The sequence below is a fragment of the Ovis aries genome, chromosome 17 (genome assembly GCF_016772045.2).
Source record: "Ovis aries strain OAR_USU_Benz2616 breed Rambouillet chromosome 17, ARS-UI_Ramb_v3.0, whole genome shotgun sequence".
In the NCBI taxonomy this organism is placed as follows: Eukaryota; Metazoa; Chordata; class Mammalia; order Artiodactyla; family Bovidae; genus Ovis; species Ovis aries.
The window spans coordinates 63027993-63054335 of record NC_056070.1 but is presented as its reverse complement, the minus strand read 5'-3'; the positions used below and the strand labels follow the sequence as shown (position 1 = coordinate 63054335).

The window sequence follows — 26343 nt, the reverse complement described above, 5'->3', positions numbered from 1 at the left end:
CACACTGGGATTTCCTCCTGGGCAAAAACCGTGTTATCACTTCCTCAGGAAAGCCTCTCCTGACCTCCCGGGAGAGTAGTCCAGACCTCCTTATTCTACCCCACCGAAGGTCCCTGCATTTTTCCTTAAAAGCAGGATTACAACTTGTAATCACATATGGATGTGATTATCTCCTGTCGTCTCCCCAACCAGTGTGAAAGCTCCAGGGAGGCGGGAAGTGAGGCAGAGTCAGGGCTTGCACAAGCCATATCCAGTCTCCTTTCCTTACAGAACTTGACTCGAGCAGCGGAGAGTCCAGCTACATATGTATATGCCCCAGTCTCCCTTTCAGTTAAAGGTGCCAGGTTCTGGCTTCTGAGATGAGTGTGGAAGAGTCTGGGGACCTCATGGAACTCAACACAAGCGGAGTGCAGGGAGGTTTTTCAGCCAGTTCCCTGTGTGCAGCTGGTACTGAGGAAATGCATGTATCCATCTAACCAGGCAGGAGAAGCAAAGAACCCCCAGAGTCGCCTTCCTCTTGGAAATATTTTTATTGGTTCTGAGATAACAGGGCTGAGGCGAGCTGGAACGGGCACAGAGCTAAGGAAGGTGGTAAGAGGCTCTGCCCTGGGGCAGACATGCTGTGTGGGCCCCCCCACCCCAGCCAGCGGCGGCTGGGTCCGTGGCACTCGGCGCCCGGCCTGACCTCTGCCGGCCTGGCATGGTGGCCTCCTCGTTGGCGGGCGCCCCCCCTTTCCAGTTGCAGGAGTCGTGAGTCTTTTTCACAGTGCGGAGGGGTGGGGGTCCGGGGTGGGCACCTCCCCGGGGTGCAGGCAGGCCCCGTCCGCCAGTACATCCTGGGCTCTGGGCAGCGGCGGCGGCGGCGGCGGCGGCGGCGGCGGCGGCGGCAGGGTGAGGCGAGCTCATGCTCTTCGTCTCCCGCCCCGCGGAGCTTGGCGGTCCTGGAGGGGCCCTGGCGGCCTCAGCGGGACATCATCCGGACAAACTCTGCGGTGCGGGAGGGGCGGGGGGACGGGCGCGGGTGGGGAGAAAGCAGCAGTCAGGGTCCAGGACACTGCCCCCCACCTTCCTCAGATCGATGCCTCCCTCCCCGTCTGTGACCACCGCCTCTGACCGGTGCTGGTCCCCTGTGTCCATCCGGCATTTTTTTCTTTTTGGTCTCGCCCACCACGTGGCATGCAGGATCTTAGTTCCCCGACCAGGGATTGAATCCAGGCTCCCTGCAGTGGGAGCATGGAATCCTAGCCACCCGGATCGCCAGGGAAGTCCCCATCTTCCAACCCCTCTTCTTTGCAGCAGCCAGCAGGATCTTTCTATCTGTAGATGTGACCCCTTTGAAACCTCTCCCAGTCCCCACAGGACAATGGGCACAACCCCAAGGCCTTCCTGTTCTGGCCCCAGCTGACAGCTCCAGCCTCACCTGTAACTACACACCCCGCACCACGAATCCCAGATCCGGGTGTCAGCACTTCAGATGGAGCTGACTCCCTGCTCCTCTCCCGTCTTAGCTTTCCTGCAACCCGTCCTGCTCCCTTCTCTTTTAACTAGACTTTGTGTTTTAGAGCAGTTTCAGGTTCACACCAAAAGTGAGCAGGAAGTCCAGATTTTTCCATCTACCCCCTGCCTCTACACACACACACACACACACACACACACACACTCACAGAGCCTCCTCCATCACCAACATCCCCGAGCAGAGTAGGATGTTGCTTATAGATGAACCTATGCTGACTCATCATTATTACCCCATGTCCATGGTTACATTAGCATTTATTCTTGGTGTTGGAGACTCTCTGTGTGTGCATGTGCTAAGTCGCTTCACTCGTGTCCAACTCTGTATGACCCTATGGACTGTAGTCCCCCAGGCTTCTCTGTCCATGAGGATTCTCCAGGCAAGAATACTGGAGTGGGTTGCCATGCCCTCCTCCAGGGGATCTTCCCCAACCAGGGATCGAACCTGCGTCTCTGAGTCTCCTGCATTAGCAAGCAGGTTCTTTACCACTAGCACCACCTGGGAAGGCCTGGAGGCTCTGTGGGTTTGGACAAATGTATAATGTCATGTATCCCTATTATAGTATCACACAGAATAGTTTTACTTGCCTAAAAATCCTCTGTGTTCCCCCTATTCATCCCTCCTGCCACGAGCAACTCCCGGCAACCACTGATCTTTGCACTGTCTCCGGTCTCCATAGTTTTGCCCTTCCCTGAATGTCATATTGTTGGAATCACAGAGTACGCAACCTTTTCAGATTTTCTTTCGCTTACTGTGTTTTAAGTTTCTTCCATGTCTTTTCATCACCAGATAGCACTTTTCTTTTACAGTGCTGCATAATATTCCATTGCCTGGGTATACCATGGTTTTATTTATGTATTCACCTAGTGAAGGGCATATTGGTTGTTTCCAAATTTTGGCAATTATAAGTACATCTGTTTGTAGGTTTTCGTGCAGATATGAATTTTCAATTCCATGGGGCAAATATCTCTTCCTTCTTTTTCACCTGGTGACTCCTACTTGTCTCTTAGGGCTCTGCTTACTTACAGCCTCCTCCAGGAAGCCTGCCTTAATCCTTGCCACTTTGGCAAAGGTGCCCCCACTGTATGCAACAGCCTGCTGTACTTCCCCCATAATGGCATGGACTATACTGTCGGCTTCTCTTTTCCTTGCTGGTCATGGCCTCCTCAAGGTGGGGATCAAGTCTTGGCACACAGCTGGTGTACAACACATGCAGGTAGAATGAATGGGAGATACTGGGCTTTCAGGAAAGAGCTGTCATCTGTGGGGGTTACTACCTGGACACGGGGTACCTGAAATGTTCAGCTCTGGTGGTAGCCCAGCCTTTGGTAGCCAAGCCTCTCCACTGCTACACTCTCCTGACCTAAAAGATCAAGATGAAGATCTGGGACCTTGAAGGCCCCAGAAAAGGCCTCGCAGCCTTTGGGTTCTGGACGTATTCACAGTCTAGCTCATGTTTATCTTGCCTTTCTGCTCAGCACGCAAGTTTATGGAGTGTAGAATCAGTGTTTTGCGGTGTTTTCTTCCCCCTGTATCCCATGGTGCCTCGGATGGTGTCATGGACAGTGTAATGTATGGAATGGCTGAGATTCTAGGCCTTGAGTTTATGACCCAGCACTGCTTCTCTGTAAGAGAAGCAAGTTATATTACTTCTTTGAGGCTCAGTTTACTCAATTGTAACGTGAGGTAATAATTGTGCAGTCCCTGGAGTCATTGTAAAAATTAAATGGGATAATACATGTAAAGTTACTTAGTACAGTGACTGGTGCATAATAAATGTTCAGTTCAGTTCAGTCGCTCAGTCGTGTCTGACTCTTTGCGACCGCATGGACTGCAGCACGCCAGGCTTCCTTGTCCTTCACCAACTCCTGGAGCTTGCTCAAACTCATGTCCATTGAGTCAGTGATGCCATCCAACCATCTCATCCTCTGTCATCCCCTTCTCCTCCTGCCTTCAACCTTTCCCAGCATCAGGATCTTTTCCAATGAGTCATTTCTTCACATCACATGGTCAAAGTATTGGAGTTTCAGCTTTAGCATCAGTCCTTCCAATGAATATTCAGGACTGATCTCCTTTAGGATGGACTGGTTGGATCTCCTTACAGTCCAAGGGACTCTCAAGAGTCTTCTCCAACACCACAGTTCAAAAGCATCAATTCTTTGGCACTCAGCTTTCTTTGTGATCCAACTCTCATATCCATACATGACTACTGGAAAATCCATAGCTTTGAATAGATGGACCTTTGTAGGCAATGTCTCTGCTTTTTAATATGCTGTCTAGGTTGGTCATAGATTTTCTTCCAAGGAACAAGCGTCTTTTAATTTCATGGCTACAGTAACCATCTGCAGTGATTTTGGAACCCAAGAAAAGAAAGTCTGTCACTGTTTCCATTGTTTCCCCATCTATTTGCCATGAAGTGATGGGACCAGATGCCATGATCTTTGTTTTTTGAATGTTGAGTTTTAAGCCAACGTTTTCACTCTCCTCTTTCACTTTCATCAAGAGGCTCTTTAGTTTCTGCCATAAGGATGGCATCATCTGTGTATCTGAGGTTGTGGATAATTCTCCTGGAAATCTTGATTCCAGCTTGAACTTTATCCAGCCTGGCATTTCGCATGATGTACTCTGCTTAGAAGTTAAATAAACAGGGTGACAATATACAGCCTTGATGTACTGTTTCCCCAATTTGGAACCAATCTCTTGTTCCATGTCCAGCTCTAACTGTTGCTCCTTGACCTGCATACAGATTTCTCAGGAGGCAGGTAAGGTGGTCTGGTATTCCCATCTCTTTAAGAATTTTTCAGTTTGTTGTAATCCACACTGTCAAAGTCTTTAGCATAGTCAATAAAGCAGAAATAGATGTTTTTCTGGAACTCTTTTGCTTTTTCCATGATCCAGCAGATGTTGGCAATTTGATCTCTGGTTCCTCTGCCTTTTCTAAATCCAGCTTGAACATCTAGAAGTTCATGGTTCATGTACTGTTGAAGCCTGGCTTGGAGAATTTTGAGCATTACTTTGCTAGTGCGTTGAGATGAGTGTAATTGTGCGGTAGTTTGAGCATTCTTTGGCATTATCTTTCTTTGGGATTGGAATGAAAACTGACCTTTTCCAGTCCTGCGGCCATTGCTGAGTTTTCCAGATTTGCTAGCATATTGAATGCAGCACTTTCACAGCATCATCTTTCAGGATTTGAAATAGCTCAACTGGAATTCCATCACCCCCACTAGTTTTGTTCATAGTGATGCTTCCTAAGGCCCACTTGACTTCACACACCAGGATGTCTGGCTGTAAGTGAATGATCACACCATTGTGGTTATCTGGGGCATGGAGACCTTTTTTGAATAGTTCTTCTGTGTATTCTTGCCACCTCTTCTTAATATCTCTTGCTTCTGTTAGATCCATACTATTTCTGTTCTTTATTGTGCCCATCTTTGCATGAAATGTTCCCTTGGGATCTCTAATTTTCTTTAAGAGATCTCTAGTGTTTCCTGTTCTATTATTTTCCTCTATTTCTTTGCATTGATCACTGAGAAAAGCGTTCTTATCTCTCCTTGCTATTCTCTGGAACTCTGCATTCAAATGGGTGTATCTTTCCTTTTCTCCTTTGCCTTTTTGCTTCTCTTTTCTCAACTATTTGTAAGGCCTCCTCAGACAACCATTTTACTTTTTTGCATTTCTTTTTCTTGAGAATGGTCTTGATCACTACCTCCTATACAATGTCACGAACCTCTGTCCATAGTTCTTCAGGCACTCTGTCTATCTGATCTAATCCCTTGAATCTATTTGTCACTTCCGCTATATAATCGTAAGGGATCTGATTTACATCATACCTGAATGGTCTAGTGGTTTACCCTACTTTCTTCAATGTAAGTCTGAATTTTGCAATAAGGAGTTCATGACCTGAGCCACAGTCAGCTCCCACTCTTGTTTTTGCTGACTGCATAGAGCATGTGCAGTTAGAGATGATCACTAATTATGATTATTACTATTTTAAAAACACTTTTACTGAGCATTCGCTATCTGTCAGGTACTGAGTTCTGTGAGAATCTCAGAGATAAAGAAAGTAGGGTTCCTCTTTTCTCCGAAAGTTCAGAATTCAGTGGAGATATAACTAGCACTTAGGGGCCGGTGTGAAGAACGAGGGTAAGCCTGAGGTGCTCTGAAAGCCCAGAAAAGAGGAAGCTCAGTCTGGGGACCGAGGGAAGTGGCCCCACTGCTGGGTCTTAAAGATGGAATAGGCTTTAACGCCAGGGAAGAATAGAATACAGGCATCCTGACAAAAAGAATAGTGTAATCAAATGAGAGCTTTGCAGGCTTTTGGATCACCTGGGGTTTTAAGGCGGCGTGTGAGTGAAGGAATGGCGAAAGCCGTGGCCAGAGAGGCGAGTCGTGGATAGATGTTAAGGGGTTCGAGTGTCAAGTTGAGGAATGTGGTGCTCAGAAAATACCTCCATGGATGGATACAGGGGAAGGTGGACCAATAGACATGGAACACGGTGGGTGGGGGCAGAGGGACAGGAGTGGATAGATGGATGACTAGATGGATACAGATGGGGAAAGGACTGTGCACACAGCTGACAGATCCATGGAAGTACGGGTGGAGATACAGGCGGATGGGTAGAGAATAAATGTGTGAATGAAGGTTGAGAGCTGCAGATGCATGGATAGATGGGAGGGGGTATACGGGTAGATGGAGGCACGGGTGAATGTTCAGAATGAATAGATGCCTGGATGGGTAGGTAAGGCCATAGGTAAACGATTCTATGGAAAATGATCTGGAGATCCGTTAGCGGATAAATAGGCACCTGGACAGAAAAAGAGACAGATGGATGAACACATGGAAAGAGAGGTCTGGAAAGATGGATGGATGAGTGGGTGTAGGAACAGACGATGGATTAGGGGGGCGGAAGGATGGAAGGGTAAGGGGATGGCAAGTTGGGGCGGGTTGATGACCGCATGGTGGACCCACATGTGGAGGGATGCTCTCTGTGGATGCCCACTCCTGTCTTGGTTCTTCTTCCACTCTCAAGACCCGCCTACCTTCAAAGTCCACTCGTCCATCCCCATTGAGGTCCACATCCCGGATAATCTCTTCTATGTCTCGGTGTCCCACCTGATGACCCAGGAGTTTCCTCATGGCCTCTCGTAACTCACTGGTGCTTATCTCCCCATCACCGTTGGTGTCAAACTAGAGAGGGCACGGAGGAGGAAAGAGTAGCTGCAACAGGAAGACTGTCAGAAGCAGATCCCAAGGTTGAACCCCTTCTTCAGCATCATTGTCCCCCTACCCCTTCCCCAGAGCGCCTCTCTGTCCAAGCTTCTTCCCGTGGGGTGGGATCCAGAGGTCCAGTTTCCTTTCAGGTTGGGAATTCTAACAAGTCCCCCCGCTCCTGCCTGTCCGCTGTCCACCACTTACCTCTCGGAAAGCATCTCGCAGTTCCTTTACTCCAATCATATCTGCTGTTTCCGCCAGGAGTTTAGGTCCCATTAGCTCCACAAAGTCATCAAAATCCACGTGGCCACCCACTGGGGACAGAGGAACAGGCTGGGTCATCCATCTAACCACCACCCACCTCCAACTAGACAACCGGGGAAGCTGTCAGCCCTCCCCTGACCTTCCCAGCGGCAGGCCCAGGGTAAAAGCAGAGGCCAAATGAGGACAGAGAAGAGACCACAGACAGGGGGGTTATCACAAAAGAGCTCAGAGGAGCAGCCGGGGGCTAACTAAGGGAACAAGTCAGGAACTGGACAGGCGTACACAGGGGAGAAAGAAACATGAGGTCACAGAGATAGGCAAAGAATTTCAGAGCAGGAGAGAGACAGAGACAAACATGCAGAAAGGCAGAGATGGGAGCAGGAGTCGTGAGCGCCTGGCCCGCGTGCCCACTTGCCCCCCTCTCTCCCTCACTGTGCAAGTGGAACTCACCTTCCAACCAGCCTTCAGAGGGTGGAAATACAGGAGACCTGCCCCCGGGGCCTGCTCACAACACTTTCAGCCAGTGACTGAGCTTGGGGGATAAATACCCAGCCCGAGAGATAGCTCCATGGTGGGCCTTCGACACCAGCACCCTGAGCTCCATCACCCACAGTGGCAGCTCCTTGAGTGCCTTCTCCCTTGGCGCCCTGTCTTCACCCTCCTGCCTCCCTAATCTCTATAGACTCTGTCCTTCCCCTTCTAAGTAAACTCCACACTCAAACCCTTGTCTCCTGGTCTGCTCCTGGGAGGACCCAAAGGGAGACAGAGAAAAACATAATAATGATAGTGTCCTCTGGTCAACTCTTACTGACTGCTAGGTATCGATTATTGGGCTGTTCAGAATATTACAGCCCAACAGTGTCTAGGGACTTCTTTCCTGGTGGTCCAGTGGTTGGGAGTCCCGCCGGCCAATACAGGGGACACGATCCCTGGTCTGGGAAGGTCCCATCTGCCATGGGGCCACTGAGCCCGTGCACCACAGCTGCTGAAGCTCGCGCTCTAGAGCCCATGCTCTGCACAAGAGAAGCCACCGCGATGGGAAGCCCACACATCGTAACCAGAAAGTAGCCCCTGCTAAAGGCAACTGGAGAGAGTCCGCGCGTAGCAACAAAGACCCAACACAGCCAAAATAAATTAATTAATTAAAAAAAATAAAATATGTCCCCTAAAGAGAAACAGGCTCACGGATACAGAAAACAAACCAGCAGTCACCAGTGAGGAGAAGGGGGGTTGGGGGAAGGGCAACATAGAGGCTGGGGATTAAGAGACGTCAGCTACTCTGTGTAAAATCAAAAAGCCACGGGGATATATTGTGCAGCACAGGGAACAAAGCCAACATTTTACAATAACTTTAAATACAGTCTAATCTGTAAAAACTTTGAATCCCTATGTTGTACACCTGAAACGAATATCATACTATAAATCAACCATAAGGTGAAGGTGAAGTCGTTCAGTCGTGTCTGACTCTTTGCGACCCCACAGGCTGTAGCCTACCAGGCTCTTCCATCCATGGGATTTTCCAGGCAAGAGTACTGGAGTGGGTTGCCATTTCCTTCTCCAAACAAAGATACTTCAACTCAAAAAAAAAAAGAAAAAGAAATGCCCAGAATAGGCAAATCTGCTTAGACAAAATGTAGATTAGTGGTTGTCCAGGGCTGGGGAGGGACTTGGGGGTGATGGCAAAGTGGTATAGGACTTCTTTGGTGGAGGGGGCATGAAAATATTTTAAAGTTGATTGGGGTGATGGTTGCGCAACTCTGAATATACTAAAAGACACTGAATTTTATCCTTTAATTCCCCAACCAGGGATCAAACCCATGCCCCCTGCAGTGTGGATAAGAGTCCTAACCACTGGACCACCACAGAAGTCCCTGAAGGGAATGCTTTAAGTGAGTCACCTGTATGATATATGAATTATATCTCAATAAAGCTGTTTCCTCCAAAAATAAATGAATAAATAAGCCAAGAAAAATAATAAATAAATAAGCAAACATACCCCCAGTTAACTCCCCATTCCACCCCTCATTTTACAGGTGAAGAAACTGAGGTACAGGGAGGGTAAGCGGTTTGCCTGCAGGTCACAGAGCTAGGAAGAAGGGGGAGCTCAGAACTTGAACCCCGGCAGAGGACAGCGAGGGCGAGGCCGGGGAGGGAACGGGGTGCCTGGCAGCGGGACTCACGGTTCATGTTGATCTGCTGAGACAGCTCGATGAGCTCCATCTCGGTGGGCATGTAGCCCATGGTGCGCATACAGTTACCCAGGTCCCGGCAGTTGATGTAGCCATCCTTGTCCTTGTCAAATTCTCTGAAGGCCTCCCTGAGCTCTGGGGAAGAGAAGGAAGGTGGACGTGGTGCGGAAGGAGGACCAGCAGAGCCTCCAGGGTAGAGGCGGCCCCGAGGGGCCCATCGACTCATGCATTCCTCCAACGCCGGCTCCCCAGAGGATGCCCAGCCCTGCACCACACCCTGTTCGCAGGAAGCAGAGACGTCTCTGGCCCTCTTCCCACCCACCTCCCTCCCCTCATCTTCCTGGATGACTGAGGAACACCCTCTGCTAAGAGGCCAGGTCTCACCTTCAATCTCCTCTGGCCGCAGAGATCTGTCCTGAAACAAAAGAACATGTGCCATTAGCAGCCGGGAGCGGCCCGGAAGTCATCCAGTGCCCAGCTGAGGGCCATCCCAGTGGCAGCAGGCACTGGCTGAGGGTGATGGGCAGCAGCGGACGTGTGCCTGGACCATGTCCTGGAGGGGAAAAGTGCAGCCCCACCTGTCCCACACACATGGGAGAGGTCAGGGAGCCAGAAGCCCCTTCCAACCTGGGCCCAGAACCTCTGCATCCACAACCCCTTAGTCCAGACACAAACATGTGGTCAGGGAGCAGAGCTGATCTGGAGGCCAAAACCTGTAAATAAAATAGGGTTATTGGGAGGATCCCAACAGGCAGTAGAGGACTCTACCCAGTGAAACCAGGAGCTTCCCCAGTGGCTCAGCTGGTAAAGAACCCGCCTGCCAGTGCAGGGACACGAGACGCTGGTTCAGTCCTTGGATCGGGAAGATCCCCTGGAGAAGGAAATGGCAACCCATTCCAATATTCTTGCCTGGAAAATTCTATGGTCAGCGGAGCCTGGAGGGCTACAGTCCATGCGGTCGCAAAGAGTCGGACACGATTGAGCGTGCACACACACACACCCAAGAAAACCAGGAAGAGTGGGGGAGAAGGGGGGCTGAGGGGGGCAGTGGGAGAAGCAAGAGGCTGGGAGAGAGAAAGCAGGGTCCAGACAGGCGCGCAAGAGGGAGGACAAGAAGGGGCAGAGGGAGTGGAGGCAGGACTAGGGCTGCGCCCTGCTTCCTGGGCACCGCCCCACCTTCTCCAGTTGGGCCCCCATCACAGACCTCACCCCGTCACAGGACACAGCACAGGACCCTGGGGGCTGCCAGTGCCTCTGGCGGCTGCCAGGGTCCAAGGCACACGTCTCCAGCCTCAAGCAGTGCCCAGGTCTCCTTGGGGAGTCAAGGAAGTCCCAGGGTGAGGCATCCGAACAGATGGCAGAGAAGTCTCCAAAGAGCGGGCCCAGAGGGAGCAGGGGGCAGGCTCCGGCTGGTGACGTGCCAGCTGCCCCAGGCCTGCCCAGGAGGGAAACAGACTGGCATGAAATGGATGCGGTGCCCAGCTGGAGATGCTTAGAAGGCTCCAAAACTGGTCCATGGTGCTCATCCTGCCCATATGTCACAGCTCCCTGCCCAAAGGGGCAGGGTGTACCCGCCCTGAGGAAGCGCACACCAGGTGTGAGTAAACCAGTCAGGGACACAGACATGTGGGCATGCCATAGCTGTGCACACAGGCTCTCCTAGCCCACTGGGCCACGGCAGGTGAGAGGTTGCTGCCCACCTGCTCCGAACTGGCCCCAGGGCAAGGGATCCCAGTGCCAGAAAACCCAGGAATCTTCTAGAAAGGGGCTGTTGAGCAACATTTTGCAGGACCACCAGCTGCACAGGAAGGACTCGGCTCTTGGAAGGGGCCATACATGGCAGGACCATGCTGAGAGTGTGCATGAGCTTGGCACAAGTAGTGTGCAGGCTCCCAGGGCCTGCCAGCAGCATTTCTGGCTGAAGCTGCCTGTCTCTGTGAGATGACTGGAAGGACTTCCACTTAAAAAGCCTGTCACCATGCACAGGGAGGGGTTGTCACTCTTCTCTAACGCCTGCCCATTCCTACCTCTATCACCCACTAGCTATTCTTAGTCAGACTGGGATCTTGAGTGACCACAAAGGGTGCTTTTCACAATGCTCCCCGTAAGAGAAAGCGTCAGCAAGAATACGCATGTACCCACATGCAGGGCATGCTCACTGGGACAGGCGACAAGTCCCTTCCCACCCTGCAGCCTCTCACATCTCCAGGATCAGCTCTGCAGCCCCCTCTCTGCTTCTTGTAAACCCAGAACCAGGGTGCAGAAAAGCCAATACCCATTCATGTGCCTGTGGCCGGAGCTGGTCCAGCTGAGTCCTGGTGGCTGGTCCCTGAATCACACGCTCCCCAGGGCAGAGTGGCAGGGGATGTGGGGCAGAGCCAGGGATGCTCACTGACATGACAGGGAAACCATGAACACCAATTCAGGGAGTCAGGTGGGAACAGAGCCCACCACAGCCCTCACTCCCCAGCTTATGCAGTTGAGGGATGAATTTGGCCTCTAAAGTCAGATGGACTCAAGGACAAAGCCCGGATCTGCTGCTTCCTAGATGTAGGACCATGGACAGGTCACTTCCACTGTATGAGCCACAGATTCCTCATCTGTAAAATGGGTTAATACCAGAAACTACCTTACAGGGTCTTTGTTAGCATCTGTGAGGCAAGATACATAAAGTGTTTAGCAGGTGGCATTCAATAAACCCCGGAGAAGGAAATGACAATCCACTCCAGTATTCTTCCCTGGGAAATACCATGGACAGAGGAGCCTGGCGGGCTACAGTCCATCAGGTCACAAAAGTTGGACACAACTTAGCAACTCAACCACCACCATTCAATAAACCTACCGATGTTTGAATCTGTAACATCATCAATACCCTCCTCTCTGTGACTGTTCAGATATGTACAAGAGGCCCTCCAAGGCAGTGGCCACATGTGACTATTTAAATTGGAATTGGAATCAGAGAAAATTAATAATCCACTTCCTCAGTTGCACTAGCCACATTTCAAGAGCTAGTGGCTACTGGAGAGGGCCGTACTAATTGGAAAAAATGTTTCTATCATCATAGAAAGTTCTAGTGGTTGGTGCTGTGTATTCAGTACTGTTGTTCAGAACACAGGGGGCCCCTGACGCAGGCTCCCTGAGTCTGAATCCTACCACTAATGCCCACCAGCTGTTACTGTGAACATGTTACATGCTCCAACTCAATTTCTTCATCTGCAGATGAGGAGGATAATAGTACCTACCTCTTGGGGTTGCTCTGAGGCTTAAGCACCAAAGCACTGAGCACAGTGCCTGCACATATTAAGTGCTCAAAAAAAAAACAAAAAAAAAACAACCCAAACCCCAAACAATACCATAGCTGCTATTATTAGTTTTTTGCTGGTGGATGTGGACTCACCAGGGCTCTGCAACCATAAGTGGGAAATTCTGGGGGTCAGGTTCACAAGTTGAGGGTGTGAGGTGCATCTGCCGGGGGATGCACACCGCTGTGTACAGAGCCCCTTTTCTTCTCAGCACCTCCTTCCTCATGCCCCGTGAAGCCAAGTCGAATGCGGCTCCACCAGGGCCAACTTACGTACAGGCTGCCTGTTCTCCGCGAAGCCCTTACGCAGGAAGATGCAGGCTGGGCCCAGCAGGTTGTGCATGACCGCGCAGTTCTGAGCCAGCATCAGGAGTGGTCCGGGGAGCTCGCTGCTGGCCGCCAGGCCCTCCTCGCTTGTCTGCACCACCGTGTAGCTGGTCTCCTCCTGGCGCATCTTCAGCCAGCACCAAGCAAATACAAAACAGAGGCAAGGTGTCACCTCTCTGGCCTAGCTGAGTCCTCCGGGCCCCAGCCTGGCTCCCGGTCCTAGAAGGGGCCCTTCTCAAGAGAAGACCTTGAGAGGCAAACACCAGGGTGCAAAGAGCCCTCAGGATGCACGGGGGGCAGGCGGCAAACTGGTCCAACGGTCGGAGTCCCGGATCTTTGGCCAAAACGGATGCTGCAGGGAGAGCTGGGTGTGATACCCACTGTGTAGCACACCTGCACACACACACACACGTGCATAGAAACACATCCTTGTGTGCAAACAGAAGCTCAGAGAGGAGCAGGCAGAGGGAGGCTTCTGTTCATTCAGGGAATAATGTCTTTTCCTAAGATGCTCCCAACATCCCAGCACAATCCTCGGGGCTAAGCTCCCCAACAGACCTCTGATCCTACCCCTGCTGGAACCCACTGGAGGGTAGTGTGGACCATCAGAGCTGGCAGCAGAGCGTGGGCTCAGCTAGTCTGCGAGACCGGAGGTTGCCGACACAGAGGCCACGGCAAACAGAAATAAAGCAGGCAGGTGTGAGAGGCGGGGCCTGGGGTAAGATGGATGCTCTGGGTCCTCTCTGAAGGGACAGCACGACGTAACTCCAGCCTGGTGTTGCCAGACCTTCCGATTTAAAGCACTGAGTGGGCTAAACAAAGTACTTCTGTCGGTCAGCTTCCACCCAGCTTGTGGCCTCAAGACTAGACGCTGTCTCCCATGAGCAATCCTCCTCGTCCCTCCCGCCTTTGCTGGCTCCGTGCCTGGTCCAGGGACCTCTGGAGGCTGAGGCAGGGGCCCTCTGTGCTGACCAAATATAGCCGTGCTCCCTGGCCCCGGCCAACCCATCCTCCTCCCTGATGGTTCCCATGCAGCTATAAAAAGTCAGCACTGCCCACAGACCGTCCCCTTAGGACAACAGCAGCGTCCAGACACAACATTCTCTCCTAGCCCAGCCTCCCCGCCAGGATGCCCAGCATCCCCCTAAGTCAGGGTGGTCTGCTTTCAGCCCCCAGCTCGGATGCCTCCACCCCCAGAGTGAGGAGCTGGAGCCAAACCTTCCAAGGAAAGAGCAGTGAAAACTTAGAGGGCTGCCTCTGTCCGAGGACCTCAGAGTTGCATGTTCTACACATCCATTCTGCTACATTCTCTTCCTGCCAGTTTCCTCCAGCTCCAAGAAGGTCACACTCAGGAGAAGATGCTAAGACCTAAGGGGTAGCCTGTCCTCCCAGGTGGACAAGCAGAGCAGTCTCCCATATCTCACCCTGTCCTCATGCTCCTTCTCCTCAAAGCCCCACAGTGTGGGGCTGCAGTCTAGACTCTTGTCCAACTTCTAAGCTTCTTCCAGGCCTAGAGAGGAAGAAGCAACATTCTGTTCCTCTAAGGGCAAGCAGCCACACAGACCCAAGGTACGGGACCTCAGTGCAAGGCCTGAGTCCAGGGAGTGCAATAAGGGTCACCCTGGGTAGTCTTAGAACTTGCGGGGTGATCAGGGTCCATTCTGGCTTGATGACCAAAAGAGGTTCAGAGCCTTGGCCATACTCACACAGGCTACAGGGACCTGGCTAGAGCGAGGGCAGGACCAGAGAGACCTTCTGGACAGAGGGAGCCAGGGAGTCAACTGTGGTTAAGCCCCAGGAAGTAATCTCAGGAGATTTTTTCAGAGAATCAGCCTTTTTGTTTCTGGCTGACTCTCACTCACTTGGCTCAGATGAGCACACCCAGGAGGAGGAGGCAGCAGGCGGCAGGGAACTCAGAGAGGAGCTTAAGTATAACTGGCTTTGGACTCAGACAGTCTTGGGGACAAATTCTGGCTCTGCCACTTGCTCCTGTGTGACCTTGGGCAGGTCACTTCACCTCTCTGGGCTCTGGTTTCCTTCTCTGTCCAATGGGAGATGATCAGGGCCACTCACAGGATTCTGTGAGAGGCAAATGAGCCGCTGCGCAGTGCCTAGAGCATGGCAAGAGCCGAATATGTGGAGTTGCCATGGTGATGACAATGATGATGGCGATGACGATGACGATGATGATGCAACTTGAGAGATGCTGGGCGCCAGAAGGCATTCACTTCTGGCTGCAGAAGAAGTGGGAGAATATTTGCCAATCAGGAAAGAAGTGAGGAGGACAGAGAAAAATTTGCTCCCACGAAGCAAGAACCAGCGATGGCTGGGGAATTTCCACTGAATCTCTTGATCTTAACCCAGTCTGGCACCCAGTTTGCCCCGGGAGGCAGCTGTTCTTCCCTGGCCAGTGATGGTACCTGACAGCCCAGTCCTGCCCAGCTCAGAGCCTGGAAGAGGCCACCTCTCTCCATCACCAATTCCCGGTCACCACACAGGAAGCCAAGTGGTCAGCGGCCTATGGGATGACAATGTTTCCTGGCACCAAGGGGACATCTCTTGAGTGTGGCAGGGCAACAGGAGGAACCAGCACGCCTCCTGAACTAACAGCTTTCTAACAACACAAGCTAGCCAAGACTGTGCTCCCTCTCACCGAAGGTATTCACAGAAGGAGGAGTTGAGTGAGGAAGCGCTGGATGTGGTGGGAGAGGGCATTGCCCAGTGAGTGGAAATTTGGACTAAGATGACCTGTAAGGTCAGGTTCACGAATCTATGAATAACAGCTCTGACAGCAGGAGAAAGAGAGAGAGGCAAAATTAAAAACAAAACCCTTGCTCTAGATTCATACAGATCAGGGTTTACACCTCAGCCCGGCTCCCAGTCAGCGGTGGCATCTCAAGAACACTCTTATCTTTGAGTCTTGTTCCTTTCTCTAGAAAGTCGGCAAGAGAACCACTAGGTGGAAAAGAGCAAATGAGATAACAGATGTTGGAGATCTTGTAGATGTTCAGGAAAAAGCAATGTTTACTATTATTTTTTTAAAAAAATGAAACTGATGTAATACCTATTATGATCTTTTGCCTTATTCCGTGGACTCAAAACCTCTCCTATTTCCTTTTCCTCATCCCCCTTCTCAGAAAATTTATGATTATGATTGTGATGATATGATTTTATGATTGCGAATCATAAAATTATGATTATGATGCTATTAACACTAGCTAACATATACTGAGTACTGCATCCCAGGCAGTGATCCCAGCTCTTTCTTTAGGCCCCACAATCACCTTAGGAGGTAGATGTTAGGATTTCCACTTGATAGACAAGGGAACTGAGACCCAGCAGGGGTCAAATAACTTATCCAAGGTCACATGGCTAGAAAGAGGAGACCTAAGGAGTCTGAGTCATGGGTGGGGTAGGACAAAAGGACAGCTCTTGTTCTTTGAGTTCACCTCTTGAAGGTCTGGACAGAACTCAGGGAAAGGGCATTCGCCCGAAGGTCCCCTAGACTAATTCAGATCCATTTCTACTTCTCTGCAACAGTGTGGAGGCCACGTCTGATGCAAAGAACTCTCCTTTAAGATGACAGATGACTGGGGGTGGGGGATGTGCACAGAAGAAACAGTCAACCCTAGGAAAGATCCAAGGAACAGCGAAGATTAAAAGGAATTTGATGTGAGCAGCTTAGCTAAATGAGGAAGAAGATGAGCAGAAAAGCTTGAAATGTCCTAAATTGAGAGGCTGTCAAACTAACAGAGGGGGTAGGAACGGGTTGGGGGTGGAGGAGCCATTAGCTAACCTGAGACCTTGGATAAGTCACTTAACCTGAGTGGCAATCAAGTTCCTCCTCTGGAAAATTAAAGAATTGGAGGAAACCATCCCTCATATTTCTTCTTCCTTTACGAAATATCTGTGGATTTCTTCTACGGCCTGACTACAGAGGGCCAGAAATACAGGCAGAGCCCACCTAAAGCAACATCCTACAGATGTAAGCCCAGGCTTGCAGGAAAGATGCTTTGAAGGTGATTCTTTGCTTTCCAAAAGGGATTCTTGCAAAAGGATATTATCCTGGTGTATAAGCAATGCACCCACTACAGAACGCAATTGACAGACACCTTTGCTGTATACTCCGTTTCTCATTTCTCGATGGAAACAACCCTGGGGCCCTGAGCCAGACTGGCCCTATTTGTGAGTCTCTGACCTGACTCAAGAATTCTCAAGGGTAGAAGGGGATGTCCGGCTTGTCTCCTCTTAGTAACAATGGGATCTACTTCAAACCCCACAACTCTGAAGACCTTAGAGACCACCAGAGAGGGTCAGAGTCCCTCAGAGGAGATTAACGAACCCCTTCTCCACCACTGGGAAAGAACCAGCAGCGGCAGGGTCAAAGTCCAGCTTAACCCTCTTCTCATTCTGCATATCCCGAGGCATTCTGGCCATGCACATCCTAAGGACCCTACCTGGTTTCTTTCCTAAATCTTATGCAAATTCCCAAACACAGGCCCCCATGCAGCTCTAAGTCTCAACTTCAGCTCAGAGCCCCGGGACCCAGACGACTGTGATAGGAGGGAATGCAGAGGCAGGAACAGGGAAGCGGCCCAAGATAGAACCCACAGGAAGGGAAGCGAGCTTCAGACGTCCACCCTCTCCGCCCCCAACCTCTGGGACAGGTGGCAGGATGCCCGAATCTCCCACCCCAGGTCTTAAGAACTCCAGAAACATACCTTCCTTGAGAGATTTCTCAGTGGAGACTTGACACAGTTGCCCATCCTAAGCTGAGGCAGCCCCTTTCAGGATCCCTGGGTCCATGAAGGAGGCTCCCGGGGGCTAAGAGACCTGAGTCCCGGTCCCTGCCAACCCCAGCCTCCCTCTGCCTGCGCCGTGCTTCCTCCAAGACCGGCTGAGCCCTCTCTCCTGCGCGCGTGCTCTCTTACTCGTCTGCCTGTTCCTGCTCCCTGATTTTTTTTTTTTTTGGTGGATTGTGTGTGTGTTCGTGTGTGTGGGTTTAACTTTCTGGACACTTTCTTAAGGAGATGAAGGCAGGAGGGAAGAGTGCAGGCACAGAGAAAATCGCCTGGAGAGCTGATGGCAGAGTGCAGCCGAGCTGGAGAAGGCTGCGGGATCAGCTACATGAGATTACAGCCGAGTCCTCTCCCGGTTCACTCCCCTTCCCTCGGCCCCTCCCCTCCCGCTGTCAAATCTGCAGGGAGATTGCCTCGGGGAGGGGAGCCCAGAATGGCAGCTGCAGCTGGGAATTAGGCCAGCAGACCCAGGAGGGGAAGCAGGCTAGTTTGGGTCCCCAAATCCACGGGGCCTCGCAGCTCCCAACCTTGTGTGTGCAGTCTCTCTCTCCCTCTCTCTCTCCCTCTCTCTTTCTCTCTCTCTCTCTCTCTCTCTCTCTCTCTCTCTCTCACACACACACACACACACACACACACACAAGGACGAACAGGCATCTTAATCGCCCCCCCGGCCATCGCAGCTAGATCGAGAGATGGAGGCTCCAGTCGAGGCCCTGGAGATCTTATGACGACTCTCCATCACGCTCCATTTTTCACACTTGCCTCCTCACTGAAATGGGATGAGGCTTTGGGGCTGGAAGCACAGTTGAGCCAACAGCAGGTCCTTCCGCTGATTCCCTTCACCGTGTGCGGTCTTTCCGACCCAGGGGAAATCAAGAGCCGGCCCTGAGGGGGTCCTAACCGAGGCAGTGCTGGCCCAGCAGGCGTGAGCGAGCGAGGGCGACGAACCTTCTCCCAAACCCTCTGCCTGACCCTGATAGACCGTCTTTCATCGGCTCCCTCGGGGCGCAGAGCAGAGAGGGCGCCCTTTGCAAAGGGGTCGTCACAGTCCCACGAATGGAACTTCTTAGGTAGCCGGCACATCCTCGTCCCTCCGGGTTCCAGCTTTGACGTGAATTCATCTCAAGCCTCAGATGTCACCATCGAGACCTACAGCCCGGAGCCAGATGACCCAGGAGAGTCTGTGTCCACGTTTCCCGGCACCCCTGCTTTTCTCAGCAGGGGGCACCAGAGACAGGCTGGGACGCCAAGCTCCTTCCGGGCCCTGATGCAAAAACCCTTCGCAAACCACTCTAAGAGTTTCAGTCCAGAGAGGGTCCTTTCGCAGGATTTTTTTTTTTTTTGGTCCAGTTTTGGGTGGCTGATCAGAGCTCCCGTTAGGGATAGATGGGTGGGGACGCTGACCAGAAGCTGCCACAGGCCAGCTCCCAGGAAACTGGGAAGGCAGGTCCCTGGGTGGCTCTTGACAAATGGAATGGCTTAATCAGGGGTCATTCAGCAGCCCGTTTGGCCTCCAGACGGGGATATGGAGTAGGAGGGGCACCCCCTGAGGACACAGGAGAAGCCTGGGGTGGGGGAGAGGTTGTTGACGTCTAAAGGGTAAGAAAGGGGAGTGAAGATACTTGGGGGAGGGGGAGCTGGTATGGGAAGAGCCAACAAAAATGCCTTCTTCAAAGACCTGTTTCTTGGAAGCAAACCGTGAAGGCAGGGTTGTGAGAAGAGCAATAAATCAGATGAAAGGGAAGGGTCTGGAGGCCTAGGATGAGTCCTGGCTCTGCCGGCTTCAGAACACTCACCTGGCAGGGCTCAGTTCCCTCACCTGGTTATAAGATGTGCGTGACACAGAACAGGTACTAGAATGAGGAATTATTAACATGGAAGGAGGAAGTAGCATTTGTCCCATGTGCTTGGCTCTGGGAATGTGGTAGGAACAAGATACATACAGTCCCTGTTTTTAGATTTGATTCCTGGGTCAGGAAGTTCCCCTGGAGAAGGGAATGGCAACTCACTCCAGTAACCTCACTGGGCAAATTCCATGGACAGAGCAGCCTGGAGGGTTACAGTCCGTGGGGTCACAAAGAGTCGGACACGGCTGAGCAACTAACACTTTCACTTTCACTGCTTGCAGGGAGCTTACATTCTAGCAGGAGGGCAGGAGATACTAAAGAGCTATCAACTTACTGAGTCACAGTTCAGGTCAGTGCCATGAAGGGGAAACACAAACACTCTGAGAGTGTGAGCCAGAGGGATCTTAGTGTTGGGGGAGCAGGAAAGACTTGCACACAAAATCTAGAGTCTTGCAGACTCTTTTGAAAAGCTAGGGCTTACCACAGACCCCAGAGGGGAGATGAGTTAGGCTCCAGGTAAGGTACAAACCCAATTCGTATGAGCTAAATGGATGGATATATGAAAAGACTGGGCAGGGTGAAGCAGGTGCGTTCTCAGTGCTGGCTGCAGACTAGAATCACCAGGGAACTTCCCCGAAGATGGTGATGGAACAGGTGTAGGTGAGCCCCGGGCACCGGTGTTGTTTAATACTCCAGGTAATTCTAACCTCCAGCCAGTGTTGAGAACCACCGATCTAGAGGTAAAGAGTTCAGCATGTGGAGTTGGACAGACTTGAGTTCAAATCTTGCCCTGCTGCCTACCAACCATGTGACCTTGAAGACTTGTTCATCTTTCTGAGCCTCGGTTTCTTTATTTATAAAACGGGTACTCTAATAACCTTTCCCTGGTAGGACTTATGAGGAGTTAATGAGATCACGCCTGCAAAGGGCTTGGCACAGTGCCCAGCACCTAGAAGGTGCCCCTTTCCCTGCCCAGCAGCCTTGGTCTAGCAGGGACCCCACTAGGTCAGACCTGGTGACTCCTGCCCCCTGCAGGCCAGTCCTGGGCACAGCACCCATTTGTCAACCTTGGGATATGCTTCTGTCCTTGGAGACAGGAGACAGGACTTCTCCCCCTATGGAAAAGTCCACCTAATTTGAAGAAATACCACCCTTCTTTAGCAAAGGGGGTGCCGAAAGTAGCCTGGGGGCTTAACAGAAGAAAGGGATTCGGGATTCAAACCCAGAGCTCGCTTAAGCTATTTTAGGTTGGACAGATGGGGTGGTGGTGGTTCTGCATGACAGGAGTAGCTACTGATCTTGACGAGGAAGATGGCTTGACCTTCCACAGAAAATTTTATAAAGGGCTGAATGGTGGAGGCTTCCTTAAGGAGCAAAGCCCCATCGCATGGCCCCCACCTTCCCATCCCTATGCACTGTGGCAGCAGGCCTGGGCCTTCGGAAGCCACACTTAGAGTTCTGGAATGGGATAATAGGATCAGAGGGATGAGAAGGATAAACCCATTGCTGATTATTCCTGATTAGGAGGGAGGGTGGCTTTGAGCCCTGAGCAGTCCTAACGCCAGCATTTGAACTTGGGATGGCAGCCCAGTGTTAAGACACTTGGGGAAAGCTGGGTTGTAACCTGAGAGGTGCTTTGTGGACGCTTCTGACAAACAGGGAACACACTTCTGTGACTTTCTACCAGTCGGTACGGTGTGGCACTGGCAGACTTGAGAGAGACACAGCATGTCACAAGTCCTGCCTTTTACTTTCTCTGTGACCTTTAGTCAACCTACTTTCCCTCTCTTGAGCCTGTCTCTTCGTCTCTAAAATGAGGGGAGATGATGCTACATTTCACAGTTTGCTATGGAGATAAGATTATGAGAAGATGCTTTGTCCATTGTTTACTGAGCTCTAAACAGAGATCTAAAGTGCCAATGTTGCTTCTGGAAAACCTACAAACACCAAGACATTCGTATCATCTATGCTGCTGCTAAGTCACTTCAGTCATGTCCGACTCTGTGCGACCCCATAGATGGCAGCCCACTAGGCTCCTCTGTCCCTGGGATTCTCCAGGCAAGAACACTGGAGTGGGCTGCCATTTCCTTCTCCAATGCATGAAAGTGAAAAGTGAAAGTGAAGTCGCTCAGTCGTGCCTGACTCTTAGTGACCCCATGGACTGCAGCCTACCAGGCTCCTCCGTCCATGGGATTTTCCAGGCAAGAGTACTGGAGTGGGTTGCCATTGCTTTCTCCCGTATCATCTATAATCTATGTCAACCACAAATGGGCCTTCTCTTCCCCTTTCCCAGGCCCCAGAGAAAGGCCACAGGGGCTCCCAGTCCTCTAAGAGAGCAGTAGGAAGTGACCTGACTGGGAAGGAGTAAGTAATACACCCAAGCTGTCATCTTAGGCACACAGGCCTAGTGCACTTGAATCTGTTAGGACCCAAATTGTCATGGTCTGTCTCCCTCATCTTAACTATGGGAACTAAGAAACTCTAAAGTCCAGAGGCTAGAGATACCCATCATTCATTCATTCATACATTAAATATCTTTGATCCTGTTATGCACGAAGCAGTTTAGGAACTGGGCTGGCCTGCTCAAATCAGAAGACAGGTCCCTATAGTTAGAGAAAGGGGAGGGATGGGATGGATCTATGGGTTTTATTCATATTTGCCTCCTCTAAAGAGGTGTTTCTTCCCAAACTTAAAATAAGGAACAGAAAGACTCTTCTTTGGGTAGCTTTCTGGACTTCCGTGATGGTTCAATGGTTAAGACTGTGTGGTTCGTATTGCAGGGGGTGCAGGTTCGATCCCTGGTAAGGGAACTAAAGTCGCACATGCTGCACAGCCGAAAAAAATTTTTTAATTAGTTTTCCAAGACCCAATGCCAAGAGTTGCCTGTTTTGAGTTACTTTCTGATACCACAACTTCTCTCTAGGCAGTTAGGTGGTGCGCCGTTAGCTGGCCACAAAGAGGATACCAGGGAAGGTCCTTGGTTGTTCAGCTCCTTTCTTTAGCGGCCTTCCTCACTTGGCTCAGAGACAGCTTTCAGACTACGTTATGCAGGCCCTCGTTTTGACAATCATTCTATTAATAATAATAATAACAATAACATGAATGAAGCCTGAGCCCTTTTCCAGCACCCACTCTGAGCCAGGCCATTTGGCATCCTTACCCTTATATAACCCTCATAAGAGTTCCGCAAGGTAGTTTGTTGTTGTTGTTGTGGTCAGTCTTATTTCTGAATGAAGAAACCCAGACCAGAGAGAGAAAATAACAGGCCCAAGGTCACAGCAGTGGGAAGTGACATTGCTGGAGTAGGAATCTTCAGCTCTAGCTCCCAAATCACCATCCCATGCCTTAGCCTCAAAACCACATGCTCTCCCTGCAGGCAGTAAGGACGCTCTGTGAGGTCACTGGGAGAACCCTAATTCCTGTTCCCCCTAGTGAGGGAGTCTATCTTGATACCCTCAGTGTCACTTTGGCCCCTGGCCCTCCCTGACTCTGTTACAAATGGAAGCAAGTTCTGACACAGCCCTTGGTAGTGAGTCAACAACAATAACAACATCCACAGACCCTTGCTCTAGGCCAAGCTCTGTATATATCTTCATATCCCCTTTAATTCCCCCCACCCCACCCCCCGCCCTGCCAAACCCATTGAGATACTGTGTGTGTGTGTGTGTGTGTGTTCAGTCATGTCTGACTCTTTGGGACCCTATGGATTGTAATCTGCCAGACTCCTCTGTTCATGGAATTTTCCAGGCAAGAATACTGGAGTAGGTTGTCATTTCCTTCTCCAGGGGATCTTCCCGACCCAGAGATTGAACCTGAGTTTCCTGCATTGGCACATGGGTTCTTTACCACTGCACCACCTGAGATACTATGATTATCCCAAATATGCAGATAAGGAAACAGGTTTACTGAGGTTAAGCGATTCACCAAAGGTTAAAAAAAATAATAATAACTTGGGAGACATGAAAAATATATTTCCCCAGGGCTATATTTTGCCCAAAGCGGATCCTATCTGAAAGTTTCTATATTCTGAACCTCATTTCCCTTCTCTTGGTTCTGACCTAAGGACAGAAATCTCCATGTAGAGAGAAGGGACAGAAAGACTAATTCTTGCAGGAGACTGGAGACTCTGACACAAAGTCCCAGGCTGGGTTTTGTTGTTGTCACTGTCGTTGGAGCAGATGTCTTAGAGCCATCAGCAAGAAGCCCAGACTGGATGTGCCCAGCTTTAAAGAGAAAGTCGGCAGCTCCAGAGGCAAGAGCTTCCAGGGGGAGGTAGTAAATATTTGATGGGACCTTCCAGCTCCTCCTGACTCAGGTGACCCTGGTGACATTTCAGAACACTGGACTGGAGAACAGCCTTCATTTCATGACTGAGAAAGTAGAAGAAAGAAAAGCACATAAGCTGACATGCTCTGTGCTCACAAAGGGCCCAGGCAGGCAAATTCTGCAAGGCCGGAAAGAAAGGGCTCCTTTTCTAGGAACGAAGTCGGATCACTGGCAAACTAAATAACCAGAAAGTGTGTGATCCTCAGTGACCTACCCTTCCAAGCTTCTAGACTGCTAATCTCCAAAACAGTCAGGACCCCGCTACCCTCTCTACTTTCATCTCCATAGTGCCCAGCAAACATCTGGACAAAGCAGGTGATCAAAAGATATTTGATAAATGCAACCGACAGTTGTCACCGATTCAACTGGCACGGTATCCCTTTCGCAAGCCAGCCCACTCCTGCCCTAACACCTGACACCCCCTCAGTCATACTGTCACAGCTCTGCGTCCACATCTCTACTCTGGAGAAACTGCTTCCAACTGCCTCAACTAACGAGGGCTCCTGGCAGGAACAAAGCCAGACTGCTGCCCTATCACACCACCACCGCAGCCCCGCGCAACCCGAGCCTACGTGCAGCCGCCTTCATGTCAGACCTCCACCGGCATCAGCCGCAGCGGAGTAGTATTTTGAAAAGGAACTGTGCACATCTGAAGCAAAACACACACGGCCTCCTTGGAGTTCTGATCCAGCCTGGCAAGCCAGGAGCTTGAAACGGCTTCTTTACGCTACATCCCAGCAGAGAAACGCACAGGCCCGCCCCCACCCTCCATCCCCCCCCCACACCATATGCAAACACCCTGATCACATCTATGCATTAAGCCCCTCCTCAGCTGCCGCAGAACGGTGTCCACGCCGTGCCAAAGTGTTCGACTTAATTATGGACTTGGAGCTAGACAAAATCCTGGCTTCGCTAGGGAGTTCACAGGTCCCTTTCTGCTGAACCTCTCCCCAGCACCACGGCCTCAAATTGTAGATCTGGATTATGACTACGGGGCCATTTCTAAAGGGCAGGTACCCAGCTGCTTGGGGCTCTTGAGAGAAAAGAAACAAAATGAGCCACTCGTGACCCCTTAGCGACCTTTCTGACCCTAGAATGCACACTAACTCAGACTAGGGATCTCTGGGTGTTCTTCCACGTCCCACAACTCGACAACTGCCCGCTGCCATCCTTGTGGCATTCCTAGATGACAACCTCCTTGAAATACCCTCAAAGTTCCAGTTTGAGCCATAGTTCTTACAGCCCTCCATGTCTACCCACACACTTCCCTTTTCTCATTTTTTTTTAGTTCTCCTAACTTTTCCCAGGTCTTTGGGGCCACCACAGGCAATGGCTAGGGTCCCTCATCGCCTGACAAGGCTGTGTACCCCAAAGTCCCCTCTCTTGACCCCCAGACTCCATGCTCATTCATTGGTCTTCTCGGTCAGAGGCCAAAAGAGTGGGTTTGGGGCCACCTGCTCGGAGCACCCTTCCTTGACCCCTGCAAATTTCCAGGCGGTTTGTGGAGGTCGCTCCTTTCCAAGACTGGCCCGTTCTGGCAGGTGGAGGGAGTCTAAGCGGTGGCGCCTGGCCCGGAAGAGGCCCGGAGCGTGGACAGCGCACAGGGTGCTGAATCAGGCACGGGGGAGGAGGAGGCGCGCGGACTAGGGCGCCAAGCGGCGGGAGGACCAGAGGAGCGTGACCTGGGGGCCGCGGGCAGCGGGAGGAGGGCTGTGGGCGCGCAGTCGCGGCAGGGTCCCGAGCGCCTCTCCAGGGAGCGGGTGGGAGGCGCGGCCCTTACCTGGCCGAAGGCGGAGCTGAGCATGGGGCGCAGCTGGTGGAGGAACGGGTCTGCCTCGGACGCGGCAGCTGGAGCAGAGTCCCCGCGACCCGGGGCTCGCAGTGAGCCCCGGAGGCCGAGCGCCGGGGACAGACCCCGTTCCTCCCCATCCCGCCCGCGGGCCGGCGGCAACGGCGACGGCGGCGAAGGTCGGGACGCCGCGGCCGGCAGCGCCTCCCGGGGCCTGCAGTGCGCCTGGGGGAGCCCGCGCCGGCTCCCCCGCGCGCCCTCCTCTCGCGGCGCCGGCCGGCACAGGGGCCTCCGCGAACTGGGGTCCCCGGACGGCGACGGCGTGCCAGGGCAGGGGCCGGGCAGCCGGCGACTGGGCAGCACTGGCTCCCGGGCAGGGCCGTGGCGGGGGGCCCGGCTGCCCCCGCTCGCCGCCGCCGCCGCCGCCTTCAGCAGAGACGTCTTGGACTCGCTTTTGGCGATGTGCGAGCTCATCGCGGCGGGGCCCGCGCTCGCATGGCCCGGCGGGGGCGGCGCGGTGCGGCGCGGCGCTGGGCCCCCGGCCGGTAGAGAGCGGGGCGCCCGGCGGGAGCCGAGCCCGAGGACGCGCTGGAGGCGGGCGCCGTCCCCCGGCCGCTTAAATGCGGCCCCGTCGCCGCCGCCCATGTGACAGCGCAGCCTCTACGCCCGGAGCCCCGAGCTCCCCGGCGGCTGGCGGTGCGAATCTGGGGGGGGCCGCCGGCTGTCCCCGAAGAGTCCACCCCCGGCTCCCCGGCGGCCCAGGTACCGCCGCGCCC

At 52.2% G+C, this 26343-nt stretch overlaps 1 protein-coding gene across 3 annotated transcripts; it reads right to left on the bottom strand.

Moving 5' to 3' along the window:
• Nucleotides 1-511: 511 nt before the first annotated feature.
• Nucleotides 512-26273, bottom strand: CABP1 (calcium binding protein 1). Of its 3 annotated transcripts, none has more exons than XM_027956622.2 (7): nt 25559-25699; nt 12757-12933; nt 9563-9593; nt 9170-9313; nt 6930-7039; nt 6554-6701; nt 512-987 (listed from the first exon to the last, which is right to left on the bottom strand). In XM_027956622.2, the coding sequence occupies exons 1-7, from the start codon at nt 25580-25582 to the stop codon at nt 962-964; spliced, it is 660 nt and encodes a 219-aa protein (XP_027812423.1). In that variant the 5' UTR covers nt 25583-25699; the 3' UTR covers nt 512-961. The 3 variants fall into 3 exon arrangements, with proteins under 3 accessions (XP_027812423.1, XP_027812422.1, XP_027812421.1); XM_027956621.3 differs by lacking the exon at nt 25559-25699 and adding an exon at nt 17528-17721; XM_027956620.3 differs by lacking the exon at nt 12757-12933 and having other exon boundaries at nt 25559-26273.
• Between the last annotated feature and the right edge of the window lie 70 nt (nt 26274-26343).